This window comes from Cebidichthys violaceus, unplaced genomic scaffold (genome assembly GCF_023349555.1).
Source record: "Cebidichthys violaceus isolate CVI_PGR_0920_01 unplaced genomic scaffold, fCebVio1.0.p SCAF_82, whole genome shotgun sequence".
NCBI lineage: Eukaryota > Metazoa > Chordata > Actinopteri > Perciformes > Stichaeidae > Cebidichthys > Cebidichthys violaceus.
The window spans coordinates 604,208-621,895 of record NW_027176967.1 but is presented as its reverse complement, the minus strand read 5'-3'; the positions used below and the strand labels follow the sequence as shown (position 1 = coordinate 621,895).

The window sequence follows — 17,688 nt, the reverse complement described above, 5'->3', positions numbered from 1 at the left end:
TTTTTTAATTGTTATGATGAGAAATAAACATGTTGAACTTGAGTGTGTGCATGCTTACAAATGTTTACGTCTGAGAAAGAGAAACGGAATACGTGAAAGTGTCAAAGATTTATCTTTTCCTTTATGTCTTAAAAGTCAGTCAGTAAACAAAAAGGAAGACATTGTGGTTAATCACGTTGTGTCTTCTGGTAATGAAACTACGATTATGATGATAAACAATTCACAGAAAACACAACAGACACATTTTTATTTTTATTTTAAATGATAAAGTGTTAGATAAAAGCATAATTCTTCATTCTGAAGTTACAGAGCTCCCAAAATGAAGTGTGCTTCATGAAGCAAAGTAAAATCAAGCACAGAGCTGCATAGATAATATCTTTAAATATAATATATTCAGAGGCACCCAAATGCAATTCACTATGGTCCTTTTCTTATTTTTAATATCTTTGGTGCCAACTCAAAATTTAGCATAAAAACTCTTAATCTAAAGTGTAACAGATAGCATGTGCTACACAACCCGAGTTGAGCATTGACTATTACAGAGTTATCTATTTACAAATACTGCCCTCCTCTGGTTGAGGCAGGGAATCAAAATTCTCTGAGACACATGGTGAGCATTAAGAGCCTCACTGCTGTTAAGATCACAGTGAGCTGTTTTGTTGTTGTTGTTTTTTTGCGATAATGCATCATAAAATAAAGTTACATTATCAGCATGAGTTGCAAGATTTTTCTCCACAAAAGGAATGAACTTCAATGACAAAATACCCTCAATATACACACAATCAAGGAATCTCTCAGTGCTGATGTTCTTATAAGTGCTGCATGTGTCTGCAGTGCAAGCATTTATGAACTGTAGGGAAATTAGTAGTGTGGGAAGGGGGGAGTGCGGAACAATATGTTTTACTTTTTAAAAAGCGTGACCCTCTTCAGCATCATGACTTGACTAAGAAAACATTTGCAAAACCCTCCCAACAAAATGTTAAAGTAATATAGGTTTATAGAATTGTTACCATTCAATTTGCCATTAATAACTAAAAGCACACAAAGCATATAAGAGTGTGTTCTTTAAACATATGGCTAATAACAGAACTACAGTAAAGTGTAAAAAAACTTTTACTTTATGTTTACTGCAGTTCTGCTGTCTGTTGAGATTCAGAATATGGTGAAGCTCGGAGCTGCTATTGGATTGTGATAGCAAAAATGAAGTGATAACTGAAGAGATAACATTCAATTACTAAAAAAACAAAAACACAATCATCTAATTTTTTCTGCACCCTTCTCCCCCTGATAATTTTTGTACCGTCTCTTAAAGTAAAACTGCAAAAAAAATCTACCTTTAGATAGTTCACAGCAGTTCATGGTTGTCTGTGACTTCACACCTCCAATTATCTGCATCCACCTGTGAACTCAACCTCCTGGGCCAAGTGTTGATTAGAATTAGTTCAACAGAGTCATACGGTCAATAGAATCTCTTTTGTCCAGTGACCTTATACTGAAACAATCACAGTATTGAGGGACACTTTTCTTCATCTAGAGTGGTGATAAAGAAATATGTTTAAATATTAAAATCGTTTTCCTCTGAAAGGTAATGGATGTCGGTCTGATATATTAGATGATGGTTTCTGACACTATAAAAATAGACCAAAGCCTAATGGCCTAATCTGAGTCCAGATTTGATGAGAAAAATTTCAGATTCACTTGTCAGCAATGTTGATTTAAAAATACATATTAGGTATGATGGCAATGGATGGTAATATCCCAGATGTCAATGACCTAGTTGCTATTTCTGTAACTCACCATGGTTTCCACAAACAACTGCAATGCAGTGTTGAGTCTGGCGAACCAGTTAGAGTCACTGTGTGATGGTTGGGATGCTGCGAGATCTCTTCATGATCAGACGCACCTCCACATCTGGGAGGCTGTCCTGTTTAGTCTGGGAACACCCCTCGTCTGCTGCAGCCATGTGCAGATCAAAGCGCAGTGACACCGACTTCTTCCGCAGCTTGGGATTCCCTCTGAAGAAAGAGCCCTCCCACTGCTTTATCACCTTGTCAATCTTCTCGGTCCTGGAAGGACATAGGTTAGAAGCCGTGGCAATAAAAGGTGATGTTAATGTTTTCGGTCTCTATTCGGTTCACATGTCAAATGTGTTTTCTTTTGTTCTGGAAGATTTATAGTATGTGATATGCAGAAATAATGTATCTTTCATTTGAATGTGGATGTCAACGGTTGGCAGTCAATTTATTTCTTGAAAGTATTTTTGTGTGTCATGTAATCCCATGTGGGATGGGCCACTTCAATGATGCTGTGTTACAAAACTATTTTAAAATCCTTTCAGTCATTCATTTATGCTTAATGCACCTGGTGGAACAGTAACACCAGGGGGCAGTAAGAGAGAACACTTTAATTTCTTTAGATGCAACCTAGTATAAAAGCTATATAACAGAAAGTGCACCCCATTTGAAACAACATGCAACCAGTCTGGCACTGACTCACTGAGGATCAGGACCTGGCATCATTGTCAACTAAACAACATCCCAAATGTCTGTCTGATAAATAGAGACCCTGTCTCTGCAGAAGAGGCAAGCACTGTATAGGAAAGTGTGTCACTGCATGAACAGGGTAACCAATCAGACCAATTGATAACAGACAACATTAGCATGCATTTGCCGTCTCTGGCCACCAGATGAACACAAGTCCAATATTCACTCTCCAATATTCCACCATGTTCACCAGCTAGCTAACTCGCTAACAGCGTCTGTCTGCTGTTTGCCGCTTGGCAGGTAGCCTACAGTGGGGTTATTAGAGTGTGTTTCTTGAGAATAGTGGCACGCTGCAGTGCAGCGAGAGTCAGCCAAAACAATACATTTGTAAAGTCGAAACAATGCTGTGGATAGCGCAGGTCAAGAGCAGAGTCAAGTAATTATTTTCTGTGAGTTCAACACCACGAGCGACCTCTTTCATAACACAGTTACTAACATTTATTCCATTTTTAAGGTGTGGCGGTAAAAAATGGACAGTTTTAACAATTAATATTCCATACTACCACAGCAAACACCACAATGCTGTTCTGCTGTGAACATATTGATTGGAACACACATACACAGAGAACTCTTTTTGGTGCTCTGACCATCAGGTACAATTAACCACATCTGTTGTCATTTATAAGCTGCTGGCGGCTTTTTCAGTGGGTTAAGAGACATCAGTGAGTAGAAAATATTGTCTAGTATCATGAATCTCAGCTCCAATATCACCACAGCTTTTGACTATGGCTGTGATAGAAACAGCATCGATGACAAGCACATTAGGAATGTTTTTAACTGTACTGGCCTGTGATGTAGTTTTAATGGTATGGGGAACATTCAGCTGGCTAACACTGGTTCCATCAATACTTAAGATAGGTGCCTTGATGCTGGAGCATTACCTAACAAGGTAGTAGACCAACTTAATGCTTTTGAAAGCATCAATAACTAATGGGAGTATTTTACAAGGTAATGCTTCCTGTCTGACGGAAATGATGAAGATAAGGAGTCAAGGAACATTCAGTTAAAATAAATGAAATGTCCCTTGCTATCAGTAAAGAATCAATCAAGTGACAGAGGGACTTACACTGCTATCTACTGAGTAAATATTCTGGTTGCATGTGACTGGTAACACCTGAAGCATGACCAAAGAATTCCGCCCATGTCTCGTCCAACAATAACAGGTGCCACGCCTGTAGATTCCACACCAGGCCTCTATCTCCACATCAAACACAACCCCTGAAAGGTGGAACATTCCCATGCTGCGCTATGATGAATTACTCATGGGAACCTGTGCTGCCAACTAAACGTTTTATGCCTCGTAACTTGTTGAACGTGTAATGGTAATTCCTTTGAGAGCTTGTACGTCTAGTCTTTTGGACCAGACGTCGCCGGGGTGGGGATGACATGGATGATTGTGTGATCGTAAACTAACGAGTCATTAAAAGCTCACTGAGTCAAAGCCTAAGAAGTGTGAAGGTTTCAGGAGATTAAGCAAGCAAGAAACTATGTTGTTCGTAGTCAAAAAAGGCATTTATCTAGGCAATGTAGCGCAGCGCTCTCTGAGGTAATGCTGTTGGTGCTCGCTACTCCAAAAGACCTATATGTCGGACTGAATCAAAGGTGCTGACTACAGGTCGATGGGGGAAACAAAAATCCATACTTACTCAATGATGCCGTGACCTTCAGCACTCTCCCGCACCACATTGCCCTGAAGAATCTCCTGAGTCTTCACAGTGGAGATTGGCAAGTCTTTATCTTTTTCTGGTTCTGTGAGAAGACATTGATGACAAATCACAACAAGATATGACTGTAGTAAGAATATGTGTGTGTGTGTGTGTGTGTGTGTGTGTGTTACCTGTGAGTATCACAAGGCTTTGCTGTCTTTGCAGTATGCCTTTCTTTAGCCCGCTGTCTGCTGGGAGGAGTGACGGTATTTCAGGCAGGGGCTCAGACTTGGGTTCGTCTGGAGTAACTGCAGGGTCACTGAAGCCATTCTCTAGCCCTGTATCCTTCGGCTCCTCCATGGAAAACCTCCAGGGCCGCAGACCCATTGGCTGCCCAGTACGGCCCAAGTATCTGCAGGCAGAAGGGCACAACATTCTGTACAGACAATTATGGTATCTATGTCCAGCAGTGAGCAGGAGCCTAGAAAAGAGCTAAAAAGACCAGGGGAAGAGATGTAAAACTCCTACCAAGACCTGTTGGAAGGTCTGACACGTCTACCCAAGCTCACTGGATTGATGCCATCAACATTTGTGCCTCGCAGAGTGCTGGTATTACTTTGAAGTCATCGTCATTGCTAACCTCCATGACGATAACTGAAAGAGTGTAAGTGAAAAACTTGATTCATGATCTTCTTGAAATACAATCTACCCCTCCTCGCATCCTCCTTCTTTCCTTCTCTCATAAGAGCTCTTTGCACTGCCTGAGCAGAACTCTGGATGGTTAAAAAATGATATAAAAGTATTGTGCACTGATCTCTCAGTATCATCTTTTGTCCCTTTCACTTGGTTAATTTGCAGACATTCCCAACTCACAAACCTTTGAGCTTTTATGTGTCCAGATGCTTCAGTGAGAAAGAGTCGTTTTCACTGTTGGAGGATGGTCTCATCTCTTTTTTTTTGTCACACAGCCTTTTGTGCGTCCATTTTCTACCCACTCAGTCGCCCCCTTTGTCAAACAATGCAAATTTCAGTTGCCACGTCCTGTCTCTCCTTGGATCAATGACATCAGTCAGCTATATCCTGAATGAAAAGCAGCCAAAGAAATTTGGAAGCACCCCAATCTGTATGTAACCTCTATGTGTCATAAAACTAAATTACTTTAAAAACTATAAAATGATAATCACATGGTTGAGGCAGCCAATGTGTTAAATTGGAAAGGAGCTGGATGAGAGATGTCTATGATAATTAAAGGCCATACCAAAAGAATGGAATATTCCCATATAAAACAGTTTGACGATGGTAGGAAATAAGTTATGAGACCAGACAAAGACATTTTGTCTGATTCAAGAAAGAGCTGCATTTCTAGGCTATGAATTACTGGTAGAAGGTTTTTTTTTTTCACTTATCGTTTATGCTTTTTTGTTTGTGCAGATAACTGGAATTTGTAATGAATTTCCAATCACAGTTTTTACATGTCACTGTGTTGCTTGGCCGTGCTCTACAGCTTCTCAACCTGCAATTAATAGTGTGGGTTTTCAGTTTCCATACAGATTTTACATAATCCCTAACAGAATAGTAAACTTTGACTAAACCGAAGATCTCAACACATGAAATTCTCTTTTTGACAGCTACTGTATATACTCTGTTATTTTTATTGCTTTACCTGTACCATAAATACTGCTGTAGCTTATCTCTGAAGTGGCGACATTTCTGTCTTACTCATGTCAGTGTGTGTATAGTCTGCAATTTAGATTCAGACTTTGCTATATAACAATGTGTATTAATAGACTAGTCTTTCTTTTCTTTATTTGCTGCCCTGTTCCTTTTTTTTTTTTTTACAGGTTTTGAAGATAAAGTGTTACAAAAAATGCAAACTGAATAATTTTTTCCTGCTTCCTCTAACGTTTCAATTCCTTTCTCGGCGTCTTGCCCTAACCTGCCCTCTTCACGCTCCAGCAGACGTCGGTAAGTGCCGATCTCTCGCTCCAGCCTCATCTTGGTGTTGAGGAGCTGGCTGTGGCGCTGACGCTGTGTAGCCAGCCCACTCCTCACCTGCTCCAGCTCGCTCTCTAGCCCAGCGATCACCTGGGAAAGGTCCTGCAGCTGGCTGGAGTACAGCCGCTGAGTGTTCTGCAGGGAGCTCTCCAGGCCTTTCTCCTGAAAAACAAAATGCAGGGAGCTCTTAGGATAATGGCTACCCGGTTAACCGTTTGATTAAGCATGTGGAAGCTAATTAATGTTAGAACTTAGTCTAATAGTTATAAAAAACAAGAGCGTCATCCATCACTGGCTTCCCACCACAAACAGTGTCAGTTGTGTTTGTTAGCTTGGTCTGGCCAAGTCCCAGGCCCTGCTGATTAATGCTACATTCTGAGCTACTGTATATATATTCTGTTTTTCTAAACTGGGGTGGGTTGGCCGGGGTGATACGTGATGATGTGTGATTTCTTACCAAGGCATGTAGGGTCTCAATCTCCACCTCCAGTGAGTGCCACTGCCTCCTGGCCTCAGCTAGCTCGGCCCTGGCCTCCCTCAGGGCAGCGCCGCCGAGGCTCACCTGCGTCCACGCTGCCTCTTCCTGGGTGAGGTGACAGGGATCAGACATTAAAAGAGGTACAACAACCCCAAAACCACTGCCACCATCTACACATACACTCATTTGAACTTCTAATCTCCAGTTAACTTCATACATGTACACCTTGTGGGTAACAGTTTTTTTTTCCCATTGGCACTCTGTCAGAAAGTCAGAGGAGAAGCAGGTGGGGCTATTGGTAGTGTGTGTTTCAGCTTAGGTAAACAGACATGAGAGCAGACACCCAGACCCATGTGTACACACTGCTGTACAAGCTGTGTTTACACTGCACAGCTGTTAGGCGCTTCACACCCTCCGTCCTCGCCCCGTTCAAATGCAGTGAAGCAGCGAAGCTGTCTTAGCACAGTTATGACAATATTTTGACAGAAAAAACAAAGGAAGATAACTCAAGTTATGCAAGTTATTCTCTTTCTAATGTATTACTCCAATGATTCTTAGTTTCTGTTTTAACGCATAAAGTATATTTCAATTAATAGGAACATTAAATGACAAGCAAATTTAGGCTGAAATCAGCTCTTCATTACTGACAACACTGGCAAACAAGATTCCTTATCTTACATAAAGTTGAATGTCAAAGGCCATTATTATTCCATCTGTCATCTCAGGCAGTGATGGATGAGACACTCATTTTAAACTCCCCTACAAAAGTTAAAGTTACTCATTATGCAGAATGGCTCCTGTCACAATGTTATATTATTATATATTACATTACATGTACTGTAAGTAGCGTTTTACTAATTAGTGCAGTCGAGGTGAAGTCAATTTAAACTTATACTGTTAGATGGTTTGATCTATAACAATGCATCTTATCTTATTTGACTGTCATTTGTTTTGTTTATAAAAGTTTGACTAATAAACTAATAACTATTACAATCAGATACATTCATTCATTGTTACTTTACAGAACTGGTGTTTTTCCATACATCACTGGTCTGATTTTGTCAACTACTAGTGTCTGTACATCTGAACATATTGTTACTGATTTCAAGTTTATATTATAAACCATTAAAGGTATTCTAACTGAGCAAAATATAAAGGTACTCTATGTAAATTTTGACCACCAGTGTTGCTATATTGAGCAATGTTTTACGAGTCCCTGTTTTGCATGTGTTGTGCATATGCTTCAAGGCGCACTTGCACGACCCAACAGTGGTTACAAATGGTTTCACACTGTTCTACTGGTCGACAGGCATTGTGAAACACATGCAATGTATCAACAAGCGCAGGGAAGAGGTCTACAAGCTAAAATCAGCTTGGCAAATATTTTATGTGGAAGGAAATGTATTCAACCCATTCAAGGATACACTCAATGCATTTTACACATAACTGTTTTTTGTGTACAAAAAACTTCACAGGCCACCTTTAAATTTAAAGAGGTTCACTGAACATGATTTTGTGCCTGAAAACTAAACATGGAGAACAATATCGGGAACAAACTCCCAGATTACTGCTGCTCTCTATTCTTTTAACTCAAGGCTGAAGACTTTTTTGTTTGCTGCTGAATTATATTAAATTAAACAATTATAGAAATGTTACACAGCACTGTATCTTTTATTCATATAGTCTATGCTATTTTAGCTGCTTTTCTATTCTCTTGGCTTTTTAATGTTTTTAATTGTATCTGAATGTCCTTTTGTGGAGTGTTTATTCAGCACACTTGTCTCGATGCTTTTGATGTTTTATGTAAAGCCCTTTTAAGTACCTTGTTGCCGAACTTTGCCAACTCATGAAGGAAACAATGCAACTCTTCCCGGGAAGCACAGATTTTGTTTGTTTAATATCATAATATAACATCAAGCTGATTGCATGTTAATATTCATAGTTTAGCACTTTTCTTCTCAAAAAGACAGAGCATTCGTTTTAGATGTGAATATCATCCATGATATTATGGACATCAAGCAGGCTTTTGACTGCAGCATTGTGTAACTATTGTGTAACCACTGTGTTACTTTGGGGGGGAAAAGATGGAGAAGGTCTCGTGCGAACAACAGCATTTCATAAAACCTGCTCCATTTAAGCACTGTGGTTGCTTTGCAGGGCTTGGCGAAGACACTTTATTAACGCTGTCAGACCAAAGTCATTGTTCTGTGGCAGAGGAACACTGGGATCATAAAAGGCACCCAGACAGCGCCTTTTCCCGTAATAACAAAAAAGAGGACAGTTAGGCTAAAACAACCGTAGAAATGCTGCTATTACCGGATAAAGGATGAAACATCGTCAAGATATATATATATATATCTTGACGATGTTGTAATCAGGTTGTAATTTGGCTCATTCATTTTTAATGAAGATCAGGGATCATTCACTCAGAGAAGTACCTGATCATATGTTGTAACACAATACTGTAAATGTGTGTAATAGTAAAAAGTGAGTGAGGAGGCAATCAGGCAATAACATAAACAAGAATGCAAGGCATGAGCCCTAAACCTACAGCCTTTCACCACAGTCAACAACCACTCTGCTAAGCATTTTCCAGCCGAGCACAAGCATCACTCAGCCTTGCCTATGGGACAGCCTGGAGTGGGTCTTGAGGGTGTGTCTGGCTGGCAGTGGGCCAGGACAACATAAGAGAGACATAAAAAAAAAAAAAACATAAGTGAAGATGCTGGAGTATATGCGTACCTCACTGAGAACTCTTTCATGTGTTCTGGATGCTGCTGCTGCTGCTCCAGAGCGACTGGGCCTGACCAAGCCGGGGGGTGGATTTGACACGGCACCCAGGCCAAGGTGTCGCTCGCCCAGGACGGGAAGTCTGCCCTGGTCACACTGCGCTCTGATTCGGTCGAGGAGCTGGGTGAGCTCCATCCCTGTGCCATCCTCCTCCCCTCCTGCTACTGCTGCTGTGGCCGTTGCTAACACAGCATCGCAGGAGCCGGCCCGCTGCAGCTGCAGAGCACGGGCTGCCTGCAAACAGCCAACCAGATGGAGCAAGAAGATGGGGAGAAAAGGAGAGAGAGAGAGAGTGTAAGACACAGAAAGGGTGAGAAAGAGAGCGAGTGATGTAAAGAGTGAGAAGAAAAAAACAAGACAAAGAGGGAGATGAAACTTGTTTGTGAATGAATAGGTGCAGAGGAGAAAAAGATGGCAAGAGTGAGTGTGTGTATGCGTGTGTGTGGGGCAGAGAGTCCACGCAATGCAGAGGTAAGAGACAAAAGAAAAATCTGTTATTGAGCCCAACGTGTCTGCATATGTGTGTGTAAGTGAGCATGTGTGTGCGTCTGTATGCAGGAAAAGACACTTGAAGTGAGGGAGGGAAGTATTAGTCAGCAGGAATAAGGAAATGAGGAAGAGAGGAGGGGTAGATGAGGTCATAGTAAAGGGACATGGCATCATTAGATGCTGTGAAATGAATCGCTTACAAATCGAATGCACACACACACACACACACACACACACACACACACACACACACACACACACACACACACACACACACACACACACACGATGCAACACTAATGTCAGGGTTGGAAGTATAAAGTACAACAGGCTACTTATAATTCAACTGCTATAATAACAATGGTAAGTGATTTTATATTGTAATATTCAAATACAATAAATTACATACTGTTTATAATTTTATCTGCTCTTCTATAATAGAACTAGTTGTCCTGGTCAGCATTAGCATGATCTTAGTACCAATAACAAGATGGAAAAACAGCAATATCAGATGGCATAACACTGCATTTTCAAAAAGGACTGTGCAAAGCAAAATTAAGAGTCAACAGCCATGCTCGCAGCTCTGGAAAGCTGTACTTAAATGATGACTATGATTTTGCATCTAAATGACTAATCAGGACACATTTTAATTCTAAATTGGTCTGGTATTGAGCAACACTACCATGGCAGGCAGCTGCTAAAACAGCTGTTATGTAATCCTTCCCTGTAATTGACCCTTTGTTAACACACACACACACACACACACACACACACACACACACACACACACACACTGCTACTAGCATGGAGCCCACACTGTCACTAACTGCACTCCCTGAAAAAACTTCATCTAATTTTTGGAAAAACAAAAAAGCGATTTCAGAGAAAAGCACACAGAAAGGTCCTCAATAAGCGTTTGAAGGACATATCCAGGATGTCAAACTGATTCAGCGGTGAAAACATGTTGAAAGATAGAAGCTAAAGCCTACAGATCTGACCTGGCAATGGAGACAGAAGACAATTAAATTAAGGAACTACACTGTTCCTGTAGAGCTGGGTAGGTCTTTATTCACTGTTGTAATGATTATATATCAAAAGCAAACCTTCAGTAGCTAGCATAGCATAGAATTGCTGGCACTAATTAATGACGTGCTAACATACTCTGCTAAAAAACACATGCTTTTATGGAGAAACGTAATGTTTTCACCGCGTTGGCTCCAGCTGGCAGCATGGACACGGACAATTTTTTAACAAGACATTCTCTCATTCTTGATTCAAACTAGCAACAGACTGGTTAAATCAATGCAAGGATTCCCCAAACTGGCAAAGCAGGCACAACAGTAGCCTATGTCTGGATTCTCGCAAACTAACATCTAAGGGGGTGTTTTCCAGGGCTGTACCGAATAGTTTGAAGCTTTATTCGTAACGTTGGGGCATTCAAATTATTATTAAACATAAAACATTGAGTGCACTAGTCCACCTTCAGCCTTTTCTCCCCTCCTCTCTCAAAAACAAAAAAAACCACGAACATCATATCGCTAAATCCTTGTATCTCTAATTGTCTCAGTCCTAGGTTAACATGTATTGAATAAAGATACATGTAACCATTTCCAAAAATTGTTAAATTCACAAAATGTTTTTATCTAACAAAATATTCTGCTTCCATATTTGTTGGTGTTTAGCCTGGATTGATTGTTAATGTTACCAATAATTGATTAAAGAAAGTGCTTATAATTTGCCACCATTGTGAAGAAAGACGTTTTATTTCTCGATAGGTTACCTTTCATAATGTTGTCAGACACTTGTAATAACAATCTGATCCTGTCAGTAGCAAAAACAAGCCCTTTTAGTAGATGTATATTGACGGTGTGGAATTGACTCTCTGCTAAGTTCCGTTACTTGAAGCCAGACTGGCCAATCATAGCATAGCATCTGCCAGTTCCGATGGGTCCAACCTGTGGAGCTAACATTAGTAGACATCATTACAGACGTCTTTAACTAGCATTAGCACGTCTATGCTATGCAAGCTTCTGAAATCTTGTCTATTGTCACTTTAAAATAGAAAGGGTTGTAGTGTGAGACGTGCATGCATACAGATGGAAAAAAAACACCACCAGAAAGAAAGATAGACAGGCACAGTGTAAAAGGCAGATACATGAGTTTGAAAGAAAAAGGGAACAGAAAGAAAGAAAAAGATGTTATAACACGCATTTGCAGGCAGCACATTTAGTGACCTCAAACTCCTGGTGCATTTCCTGCAGATCTGACATGGAGTGCCGAAGGTCTGCCTGCAGCGTCGTGCTGCTCTGATCTGCCTTCCTCTTTAACTCCCTGAGCAGAGCCACCTGTTGCTCCAGACGTCTGGTGTTCTTCTCCTCCGTCTCACACCTATGAGGTGACGTCAGCAGACAGGGCTATTTACTAAGCCCCATTCTGTGTTTATTGTCAATCATTTAATCACGACATACATAAATAAACACAGGGAAGAAAGTGTAAAAAGGCCATAGAAATTACATGAATTCATATAGAGGTATGTAAAGTTTAAAGTCCAATGGAAGGTATTGACATATTCTGCCGACTTGGCATATATGAAGTTTAACTTAATTTAAAAGGGGATTGCTGATAATAAGTAGAGTTGTTCCGGGGAGTACTCTTGGTCTATGCACCAATCTAATGGCACTTTATCATATACTTTATAAGCTCATTTACACTACACAGAAACAACAACAACACAAGTCACTCCCTACCCGAAGAATAAATTATAATCTGATGCTATCATGATGAGTTCAAATGTAATCCTGTAGAATGTAAATTTTGGTGAGAAACCTGGATAAATACTGTCGTTTCAAAGAGATGTTTTCACGGCAATATAAAATAGATATTATGACCTGTTTAATTTCCAAACACTAGCTCCCAGCAGCTTATAACACATGACTAAAACTACTAATGCCAAGATTTTTTTATAACAATCATTTATATCCTAATCAATTGAATTGTATTTTTACGCAATAGATATAGTATTTTTGTTCTTATTGTTGGTGTTTTTAACTCACTGGTGCAGGATTGGTACTTGGTATCAGGAAGGAGAATAGATAATAGATAATAGCTAATGAGTATCCACTAAGGAATTGAAGGTTGTGGTTGTAGCTGAAAGATCCCATGTTGGTGCATGTCAGGGAAGGAAGGTGTTGCAGAAATCATAACTACAAGTCCAAAGGATGAAAAAGACCTTGACATCATTTAAATGTGTCATAAAAATAGTCTCACAGTCACACTCAGCGGGTCAGGAGACACATCAGGTAGAGCTGTAAATAGAACAGGTTGCCACTGTCCTTCAGGGGTTAATGGCTGACAGCAGAGGGATGGTGTGTGTGGGTGTTTGTGTCGAGGCTGGTGTGTGTGTGTGTGTGTGTGTGTGTGTGTGTGTGTGTGTGTGGGGGGGGGGGGGGGTGTCACTCTGCATCAATACATAGGTGAAAGTGCCGACACGGCACAAAGCCCAGCCTGGATTTGTATGCAGGTTGGCTAACAGGAGCGGGAACTGGCCCGAGTTAGATAACAGACGACTGGAAAAGCATTGCAGCAGGATGAAAACAGGAAGTGTTTGGTATTTATTCTACATCTATGCTTCATATATTGTGATGCCTTAATGGGCCAGTAACAATAATCACACATTTCCTTCTCACATGTTACCTGTTATACTATCTAAAATCTGTATTTTCCTCCTCTGTGCCTGATCACTTTAGACATAAACTGTGGGAATGGGTGTACATTTTTTTTGGGATGCGACCTCATGCCTGATATACTTAGCATTAGAGCATCAGGAAAACTACAGCCAAATACAGCTGACCTGTCCTGGATGGCAGCAGCTCTGGACTTCATGCTGTCAGACTGTAATGCCAGCTGGGCATTCTCCATCAGTAGGTTACCAACCTGACAATACAAAACAAAAATACAATAACATGAGATTAGATCAAGGAAAGTACAAAACTATATACAATTCTACAGCGTTTTCTATGAGAATGTGAGTGAAATTGGTTTAGGCTGAGACAAGGTGAAATCTACTGAAAACATAAAGTAAACGACTGTTTGAATACTGAATGTTTTATGAGCAACAAGTGATATTATGAATTGTATGTCCTACATCAATATATACAGATACTGTATTATTAATATTGTTTTATTTTTCACTATATTATCTCTACATAATAAACCAATAGTCCTAGAGTATGAGTTAGCTTTTTTGCACTTCCGATATCCTTGTCTTAATGGATTTTTTTGGAATGGGTTTCTTTCTGTCTGTGGTTATCACAAGTTGGTGTATTTAGTTTAGGGAAAAAACCCATTAGCTTTTTGTCGAGGGAGCCAGTGCGATGATAACTTCCAGCTTGGCCTAAAAAAATACGTCTTCCCTGCAGCACTCTATTGTAGCGAGTGACAAAGAGCGAGCTGTAACCACTGGCCCCCTCTCAATACACTTCACAATGTGTACATAACAAACTCTGAATAAATATATCCCGTAGATCTCTAGAGCTCGCAGTCAACACTGCACTTCCTTTGGTCCTCAGCAATACACCCGCCAAGTGTGAGGAGGATCGGATGAACGGTTGACAGACAGACAAACAGACCGATACTCCTTCCATTGTAGTTAGATTACTCCGTCATTAAACCGCGGCATAGCTGATTCATCAAATCAACTTCTTTGTTGACAGGGGTGGGAAAGAATAAGGGAAAACTTGTGTATTACTAAATTAATCCTCTCCCTTAAAAACTGTGATGACTCAAAGGTGTTGCACAATCCACAAAAAAACGTTTGTATTAAAATTCAGTTAGCTGACATCATTATTACAGTATCTCTTTTTAAAAAGATAATCACAATCAAGGCTACATAATATATCAATTCTCTAAACTTGTAAATATTGTTTATAGCACAATTAAGTGGTTGTTACAATTCAAATGTTTTTTGAATTGTTTCAAAAACTGAAGTTGAATGCGTAACAAGTAACATTCAAAACAAATTAGTGACATAATACTGTATACATACTGTACATGGAAAAAAGCTAATATCTTCAACACAGCCAACAAACAACTGTATTTATGTGTTTGACATTAGCAGCAATTAGCACAATTCTTTCAAGATTTATTTGATTCTTTACAAAAAGTGTCTCCTTGACTTTTATCTCACAAACAAAAATGCTAGCACACCCTTATTTCCTTTTGTTTTCTCGTGAGTGCCACACTTTCAGAACTAGACACACCCATGTTGAAGGGCAGCCAGAGATAACATGGAATATTCCACAACATTTATACCTCAAAGTTACACTCAACACGATGAAATGTCTCAATACATTGTCTCTCATTGAGCCCTAGTGTGATGAGTGAATCTGCACTCTGACACGATCTCATTTTATTGACTTACTAGCTTAAGTCTGTGTTATAGATAACATAATAGTTCTTAAGAAGATGAATAGAAAAGTAATCCCATATGTTATGCATCACTGAACAATGAAACTACTAAGAGTTTGCTCTGGAGACGAGCTATGCAGTATGCAACTAGTCATTAAAATGTCTGTCAGTGACACTTACTCATGCAGAAAGTGACTATTACACAAGGGAGCAGTTAAAAACCATCATGTCAAGTCATGTGAGATCACCAGACCGGTTAGTATTAATGTGGTCTACTAAGTGGAATGGCCTTTAAAGTAATGAAGCTATAGCGTAAGTTCAGTCAGGAAGCCTATTCTTTCGCACGCTTAGGCCTGTAGTTTATTTCTCATACATCCTGCTCCTACTCATAATTTCCATTGTCTGGGGCTGTCAATCGTGATATCAGCTCTTCTCATCAGCTGGTCACATCTATACAATCACTACATTATTTGTCTATCATCTTTCAGCTGTCTCTTTTTAAATATGATTGTCTCTCTGCCTTTAGTATGTTTATACTGCTGTTAAGCCCGCCTCTCCACCTCCCCATCACCGCTCAGTTTTCCCAGATTCATCAGCTTCATCAGAATTATCGGCCACCACCACCACCCCTCAATTACAAATCTCCTAGTAGAGTCAGGATCTTTCTGTCAAAACTTTACTATCACATGTAAACAAACAATTATCTTCATTCACTTGTCTCTCCTAAATGTATTGTTCAGTTGCTCCTTGGACTGACTTGGCTTTTGTTTCTTGTCATATAATTCTCTGCTTTAAGAAGGTCTGTGTTTCCTGCTGCATTTTTCCATGACAATTGAAATAAAGAGTTTGGCATTCTTTCAGTGTGTGACAGCCGGCGTCTGTCTGGCTCTGACCCAGACACAATGACACACATTATCTGCTACTAATCCTCTGCAACAAGTTTGTTTGATGTGGAGTTACCTCTCACCTCATTGACTTGCAGTACACTTTAAGTACTGACATTTTGGTCACTTACGGGTTTTTCAAAATACAGCTCATTCAAAGTAGCTTACTTGACCCATAGTTACACATCACAAATAAGCATTTCATTGCTCTTAGTTCAGTTTCAGAACAATGTTTCTTACAGAACTAAGACATGTTTCTTTTAGCTTGATGACAAGTGAGTTTCAGTATCCCCTCGGTTTTGAAAAGGGTTTTCTATATTAAGAAGAGGTTGCTGATTCTCCCAAACCAAAACATGAAACTTGAAAATAATCAACAGCAACTTTTATAGCTTCAAACCCAGGTTTAACCACCATTCACTTTCAGCCCTTGGATCACGTTCCAAAGAGTGTTAAAGAGTTGTTGTTACATGGTGGCTTTAATCAATTAAATTAATGTTGCAAGCAGTTGTCAGCAAAACACTAGTCTGCTGTCTTTCACACCTGCTTCTGTTGCCTGCCGGCTACTATGGCCTTGAGCTGAAGTCAGGGAACATAATCTGAGCATAATCATTACATGTGAATATAAATTGTCTTGGAGCAAATTTGCAACACTTTCATAACCTTTTTTGGAAAAACAGCTGTGCAATTTCCAACACTTTTTAATATCCGAGTGACTTTGAATGATCACCTGAAAGCCACAAAATCTCTAGAAACAAACAGTGTCTTACCTGGACATGGAGCTCCTTTACAGTGTTTTCCTGCTGGGACCAGTCCCGGGAGTGTGAGGTGCTCCTGACGGACCAGTCGGCAATCTGAGCCTCCAGCCGCTGGTTGGCCTCTTGCAGCCTGTTCACCTGCTCCAGGAAGCCCTTCAAGCGGGCGTTCAGTCCCCACATAGTGTGACTGGAGTCCTGCAGCAAGTCCATGGAGACCTGAGAGAGCGCACATCCAAATGTTTACAGACACACACTACCAGGCGCTGACATTTCCATCAAATGACACAGCCAATAGTGCCTATGATGGCCAAAACATTTAGACTGACAGACTTCTATTTCTTGCAGAATACATGCACAGTCCTACAAAGTTATAACAGCAAACAGTTCGCCACCCATTTCAGATCACACGCTGCAGAGGCGTTAACCAGGTAAATGTTTACCCAGTGATACTCACTTGTGGCAATGTGGCCTTGTACAAATAAGGCACAGTAAGTGTAGTAACGAGGCAGCAAAAGTCCCTCAGTCTGTTGTCCTGGTCACACTGCACCGATCCACCACTCCCTACAGATTAGCCACATTCCTCTAGAGTGATCTGGTCAACACTTTCTCCTTCCCACTGTGTCCCAGGTCATCAGCAGCAGGCGTCTGAGACAGAGCATACTGGTTGCCGTTAGCCTGCCAGTATCACCGACAGTCTGTGGT

The 17,688-nt window shown here is 40.3% G+C and overlaps 1 protein-coding gene across 1 annotated transcript; it reads right to left on the bottom strand.

Moving 5' to 3' along the window:
- Positions 1 to 96: 96 nt before the first annotated feature.
- On the bottom strand, positions 97 to 17,688 carry krt222 (keratin 222). Its single transcript, XM_068702236.1, has 10 exons — positions 17,441 to 17,688; positions 16,999 to 17,202; positions 13,792 to 13,874; positions 12,176 to 12,329; positions 9,405 to 9,686; positions 6,642 to 6,767; positions 6,126 to 6,346; positions 4,381 to 4,601; positions 4,190 to 4,292; positions 97 to 2,066 (listed from the first exon to the last, which is right to left on the bottom strand). The coding sequence occupies exons 2-10, from the start codon at positions 17,194 to 17,196 to the stop codon at positions 1,853 to 1,855; spliced, it is 1,602 nt and encodes a 533-aa protein (XP_068558337.1). The 5' UTR covers positions 17,197 to 17,202; positions 17,441 to 17,688; the 3' UTR covers positions 97 to 1,852.

Bases quoted from the DNA above. Each gene is read 5' to 3' on its own strand.
- krt222 (XM_068702236.1), bottom strand. From the start codon at position 17,196: ATGGACTTGCTGCAGGACTCCAGTCACACTATGTGGGGACTGAACGCC. The intron at 6,347-6,641 runs GTAAGAAATCAC...TTTGTTTTTCAG, and splicing joins TTGAGACCCTACATGCCTTG to GAGAAAGGCCTGGAGAGCTC. The intron at 4,602-6,125 runs GTTAGGGCAAGA...TTCTGCCTGCAG, and splicing joins CTGGAGCGTGAAGAGGGCAG to ATACTTGGGCCGTACTGGGC.